This window comes from Trichechus manatus, unplaced genomic scaffold (assembly GCF_000243295.1).
Source record: "Trichechus manatus latirostris isolate Lorelei unplaced genomic scaffold, TriManLat1.0 scaffold00006, whole genome shotgun sequence".
Taxonomy (NCBI): domain Eukaryota; kingdom Metazoa; phylum Chordata; class Mammalia; order Sirenia; family Trichechidae; genus Trichechus; species Trichechus manatus.
The window spans coordinates 33,022-39,924 of NW_004443942.1; the positions used below are offsets into that span (position 1 = coordinate 33,022).

The 6,903-nt window shown below is 37.9% G+C and overlaps 1 protein-coding gene across 1 annotated transcript; it reads right to left on the reverse strand.

Annotated features, from left to right (window-relative positions):
- Positions 1-1,123: 1,123 nt before the first annotated feature.
- On the reverse strand, positions 1,124-2,062 carry LOC101341790 (olfactory receptor 480-like). Its single transcript, XM_012557392.1, is given in 1 exon segment — positions 1,124-2,062. A coding segment is annotated over 1 exon segment (939 nt).
- Positions 2,063-6,903: the final 4,841 nt, after the last annotated feature.

Genomic DNA, 6,903 nt, shown 5'->3' on the forward strand with positions numbered 1-6,903 from the left:
GGATGCTACTTCTTCCACTATGTAAAGAAATTGCCCTTAATATTGAAGCCAGTAGAATCATTGTTGATGATTAAATAAAAATCGTACAATCGAACTTGTATTAAGAGTAATCTGGTGTTTGCATTTTTTAAGGGAAAACAATCAAGTTCCTAAAGAATTTTTTTTATTAAAATATATATTCACATAGAAAAAATAACCAGGAGAATAAACACAAAGGAGTCTGTAATAATATAAAAATTTTTAAGTTCTGAAAATGAGAATTAGTCTGGCTCAGGGAGAGCATTTTCAGGGCTGTTGTAATAGTTCCAGTGAGATTATGAGTAAGAAATCTGAGCTTTTTCAGTTTCAGAGGTAGTAAGAATAGAACATCGAAAAATGCTTCAGCAGACATTATATATGTGTACATCATACATTTTCCAAGACTCAAACCTAAGAAGAAAGCATACTGACTAATTTAATTCTTTACCCCACATTGAGTTAGATCATCCCTATTAACCTAGAGTAGGCTGTCCTTCAGGGGCTTCTTAAGGTATTTTATGAAATAGATTTCTAAAAATGAAGAGCTGGTAGCAGAGGAGGGCCTCAGATATCTTCAGAGTTGGCTGGGCCAGGTTCACCTGCAGAGATACTTCAGAAGGGGCCTGTTGGTCAGGCTTGGATCACAGGGCAACAGAAGCTTTTTCACCACCAGCATCACTGAGTTCAACCTTTAGTGTGTTTGTAGAGCATGAAGACCATATTTCTGAGATGAAGAAATCTTGGGTGGCACACTACTATTCATTTTCCATTCAAAGATTTTCAGTAGTGTCCACAGATATTAATTCCAAAGACTGCATTCAAAGAGCAGAGAACTTATTTGAAAATATTTGTATTTACAGATGCAGATAATGGTGAGTGGAGCAAGTATAAAGCAAATATGTCTTACTAAATATTCCTACCCTAATGAATCCACATTTATTTTTTACACTAAAATTTTCTGAAAATGACACAATGAAATCTGTGACTCTAGATACTATGAATATAAACTGAAATTTACTTAATACATTGTCTTTTCATCTGCAGGAGAGGTCCTCACTATATACGGTTTATTATTAAAATCAGATTTTGTTCAAATCAGATTTGTTCAGGACCACCAGTGTGTTCTAGCCATCAGTTTTCTCATGGCCTCTTTAACATTCTTATTCCTCAGACTATAAATAAGGGGATTCAACATAGGGATCACAACCGTGTAAAACACAGACACCACCTTGTTCTGTTCAGTCGAGGAGCTGGACTGGGGCACCACATAAATGAATGTAATGGTCCCAAAGAACAGAGTGACTGCAGTAAGGTAGGAGGTACAGGTGGAGAAGACCTGGTGGCGGCCCTCAGTGGAGCACATCTTCAGGATGGTAATGAGGATGTAGACATAGGAGACGGCTATGATAAACACTGTGACCACAATGATGGAGCCAGAAGAGATGGCTGGAATGATGTTAGAAGTAAAATCATGAGAACAAGAAAGCTTCGAAAGTGGTGAATAGTCACAGAAAAAGTGATTGACTTTATTTGGCCCACAGAAGGACAGACTTAATAAACAGCCAGTAAATATCCAACCATTCACACACCCACCTAGGAAGGATGTCCCCACTAAGAGAATACAGATTCTGGGGGACATGTGGGTGGAATAAAGCAGGGGTGAGCAGATGGCCACATAGCGATCATAGGCCATGGAAGCCAGCAGGAAGGACTCAGTTTTCCCAAATGTGACCACAGAACAGAGTTGAACTACACAGCCAGCAACAGGAAGAGAAGTTTCCTCCTTTAATAAGCCCATGAGCATGACAGGAGTGACTGATGAGGAGTATCCAATGTCTGCAAAGGCCAAATGGCAGAGAAAAAGGTACATTGGGGTATGAAGTTAAGGGCTGCCTCTGATTAACATGATTATGCTGATGTTGCCAATTACAGTGACAACATAGATTCCGAGAAACACAACAAATAAAATGATGCAAACTGTAGGATCCTCTGTTAACCCCAAAATAATGAACACTGTCACGGTTGTGTAGTTTCCAGTTGCCATCTATAGTGGTTGGGAATGGTGCTCACTGAAAGCAAAACAAGTGGAGATTAGAATGGAAAGAAATTGTTTAATTTGGATACTTATTTTTACTACAGATAAGTATTAAAAATTACAACATAGACAATTGTGTTTAAATCTTTGGTTTCATAAAATGCTTTCATACAGAATCACTCATATGAGTTGAGAATACATATGTTCATTGATGTAAGGTCAAGAATACTCAGAAAAACTTTTTTTTTAACATAACACATTCAACTTATATTTGCATCATGTAGTTAGTTTAGGTCTTCCATGAGGAACAATCTTGCACATGAACATATCCCAGAGATGTTCATTAGATGATACGTGGAACCCAGTAACTGAATCTTCTTACACCAAAGACATGATTAAAGAGACACAGAAATGTTAAAATGAGTTAAGGTCCATGGAAAAGAGCTGCTGTTCAAAAGGATGTCTGAAGTATCATTTCTTATATGAAAGAGGATGTGCAGTCATTATGAATCCTTATTTCAAAGCAGAAGTCAAAGGGTGGAGCTGCATGCTAACCCAGAGGACAAAGAAAAGGTCAGTAACTCAGCCGTGGGCTTTGGTCTCCACACAAGGTCTCACAAAGGAATGCATAGCCAAGATCAAAGAAGTTTGGACAGCAGCAGGATATAGGCTAAGACGCTCAAATCATGAACAAGTAAACAGAGAGAGATGGAGATTTGTAAGAGGAGAGAGAATCATCTCAGGATCAAGCTCCCTGATTCATGATAGCAAGTGAAGCCAGTTTAAGAGGAAGCTAGACACACTGGTGAGGTTACTCCTGGAAGTTTTGGGATGCTCCCAAGATGCCAGCAGAGGGCTCCATCTTTCTACTTCCCACAGGTTTCCAGCCCCATCTGAATAGACATTGTCTGAGGAAAATCATACCTGTAGATCAGCTTCTGGAAAGTTCTTCCCCATACCAACTTGCCCAGCCCCATAGTTATTTCTAAAGCAATTGCTTCTCATGCCATCATCAAAATCCTAATTACACCATGAATGATATATTATAGAGAGAAATGTGGAATTAATGTACATAAATGATCTACTATATTCAGGACCTGTGTTAGGAATAATAACTCATGAAGTTGTTACTGATATTATTATTATTTTACAGATGAGAAAAAAAGAGACTCAAAGACATAGATAACTTGCCACCAATAATCAGCAAGTAGTGGAAACAGGATTCAACTCAGGCATATCTGGTTTCCAAACTTTTGTGCTATGCTGATGAGAGAATATCTTAGATGGTATTTAAAAATAATCATGAATGGGGACTAAACTGTGTATTATTTGTCCATTCAAATGTCTGTTAAATATGTACTGAATCCAAATTGCCAAGTTTAGTGAAACACAGGTCTCCAAGGTGAATCTGACCCTGTCCTTCTCCATATGAAAGTCTTAACCTGATTGAGGAGACAGATATTCCAAAAAAGCCACATCTTTAGGACATATATGTAAAAAGCCATGAGAGATTGTCACAGCCTGGGGATGGCTCAGAGAGACCCCTTCCTTAGTCTGGGATTTTGAGAATCAAGCTCAATCAGAGAGTGGCAAGTTCCTCTGAAACAGCCCACAGGAGTTTATCCTGAGCACAGGAGTTTCCAGGTTTCATTAATTAGTTGTAGAGGGTCAGACTGTGGACTTTAGGATTCTATATCCTTCCATAACTACATTTGTACATGGCTACCAGGGTAGTTATTTCAGTATGACAGCTTTCTCATAGACTCACAGGATGTCCAGTTTCAAAAGGCCTTCCTAATATTCCACTCCATTTCTCTCATTTTACAAAGTTAGAAACTGAGATCTGGAAAAGTAACTAGTTTTAGTTCAAGTAGTTTCCAGTAAGTGAGTTGAGACTAAAAGCCATATTCCTGGAATCCATGGCCAAAAAGTATTTTCCTTCCTCATTCATTACAGTATTTATAGAACACAAATTTCTGTAATATCTAAAGAAGATAGAATAACAGAAAGTAAACTTAGTTCATTGTATATTGAAAAATTTTGCTTTAACTAAGGTTATATATAAATAATACTCTTAAAAGGATAATTTTGCAATTCATATAAAGAAGCAAGCCCAAGGTAATGGTAAATCTGTGAGTCAGGTGATAAAGAACCTTCTTCAGTGCCCAGAACCCTGAAAATTGATGTGCCTCTATTTTTAGTTGAACAGTTATGGGTGCTTGGTAGGTGAGGAACTGGAGTTAGCTAGGATTGTCTTTTTGTAGAGCAAGAGAAAGACATTTGAAGGTAGATAAATGGTAGAAGGAGCCCTGGTGGCACAGTGGTTAAGAGCTCATCTGCTAACCAAAATGTCAGCAGTTCGAATCCACCAGCCGCTCCTTGGAAACCATATGAGACAATTCTACTCTGTCCTATAAGGTTGCTATGAGTCAGAATCGATTCAATGGCAATGGGTTTGGGTTTTTTAGTGTTTTGTTTGTTTGTTTGTTTTGGTATATGGTAGAAAGTAAAATAATTAGCCATTAAATTCAAGCTAGGCAAAGATGAAAATTTGCTGTAATTAGTCTACTGGAGGGAATGAGCTGAAAAGATAGGAGCTGGCAGTGATTACAGTTTGGGATGCTTAAAATTGAGTGTCATAGATTGAATTGTGTCTCCCAAAAAATGTCTGTCAACTTATCTAGGCCGTGATTCGCAGTACTGTGTGATTGTCCACCATTTTGCCATCTGATGTGATTTTCCTGTGTTGTAACTCCTGTCTCTATGATGTTAATGAGATGGGATTAGTGGCAGCTATGTTAATGAGGTAGTATTCAATCTAGGAGATTAAGTTGTGTCCTAAACCAATCTCTTTTGAGATAAAAAGAGAGGAGTGAGCAGAGAGACATGGAGACCTCATACCACCAATAAAGAAGCACCAGGAGCATAGCTCGTCTTTTGAACCTGGGGTCCCTGAGCTGAGAATCTCCTTGACCAGGGAAGATTGATGACAAGGACCTTCCCCTAGAGCCCACAGAGAAAGAAAGCCTTCCCCTGGAGCTGGCACATGAATTCAGACTTCTAACCTCCTAGACAGTGAGAGAATAAATTTCTCTTTTGTTAAAGCCATCCACTTGTGGAATTTCTGTTATAGCAGCATTAGATAACTAAGACATTTAAGTTATGGAGAGACTAAATTACCAACAAATGACAGTGTCTAAACTCTGACAATGGGAGTGAGTGACTATAGTAAGGAAGAAGATAAAATCTTTGGAGGAGAGGTCAAGAAACTAAGAGGCCAAGATGTTGGAAGGATCTTCTACGCAGAGATACTAAAATCATCAGGATTGTGATAGAAATACTGTTTAAGGGAAAAAGAGAATGAACCATAGCCAAAAAATAAATAAATTTTGAAGGATGAGGAGACATGAATGCAAGGAGGAGGAGACAGAAGAAGGTAAGAAGGATTGGTTAGTATTGTCTGATGACATAAAATCATTATAAGTGGTAATAGGGAGGAGAGAAGATTCTACCTACCAGCAGCCCCAGAGGTATGACTGGTAAGACAATAAACATCATCACTTCAGGAGATTCCAGAGAAAATATTGTCCTCAGATAAGAACCAAGAGTCCATTAAAAAGGACAATGCAAGGAAAGTTCAAAAGAGATGATGAGGACATTGGAGATTTGTTGGTAACTGTTAGTTCCAAAGGACACAGGGAAAGGGCTTCAGGAGTTAAATAGAAGTGAAAGCTGGACTTCTAATTCAAGAGAAGATAAGGAGACTTGAAAACAATTAGCTCTAGTTGAATTGGGATAACATTCTAAGAGAGAATAGAGAAGATCATACACTAAGAATACTGGAAATATATTATTATGTTGTGGTTAATAGCTTAATGAACAGAAGAGAGAGTGAAGGATAATCCTAAAATTGGGGATGGGGGTGATGGGGAAATGACTCACCTAATCTAGATTGATTGAACAGTTTTGAGGTAACCCCAGCATCCCACCAAGGGAGAAGCCAATCATATTGGAGAATTAAAAACCAATAAGGAGAATTTGTAGGTACAATCAAGGGTCAATTCCTAGGTGAAAAAAATCACATCCCAGTGATAGTCATTTCTGCCATTGCTGCAGGGGAAATTTCACATAAACCCAAAATTGCCAATTGTAGTCTTGGTTAATCTTTATGGAGTATACATCCTGGTTTTGACACACAGGCTGCCAAGACTTATCACCTGTGCCTACACCTGCTATTTTATATGAAGTTGCATAAAATTGTGAGAAGCAACAAGGAATCCCTTTTCTATGGCCCAGAGAATAATGGAAAATAAACTAAAGGATTTGAGTGCATGGGTTATGCAAATTATATTTTCACCAGTCCTTATAAGTAAGTGTAGCAAATTAAGAGACGGGGTTGTTGTAAGAGACATGAAAATCCGGTCACCCAGAGGGTGGGAGAAAATGGAATTTGACCAGAATAATGGTGCATGATATTCCTTTGGCTAAAATAGAGCACATCTCAGAAAGACAGGGTAGGATGAAGACGAGCAGACATTTTCTAAAATATTTAAATTTAACATGGAAAAGAGAGAAAATTCTCAAAATGAGAAATTGCTTTCTACAAAGGACAGCAAGATTCTCATGAAAATAAAAATAAAATATAGAATCCTTAGTCATAAATATGAGAAAATATTTGAGAATATGTTTTGAACCCATATTTGTAGGGTCTGGTGACTATGAGAGAGCAGTCTTTATTGGTAATAGAAGTTAGGATTGTAACATAGATAGAAAGACCAATGTCATAGATTGAATTATGTCCCACCAAAATATCTGTCAACTTGGCTGGGTCATGATTCCCAGTATTGTAT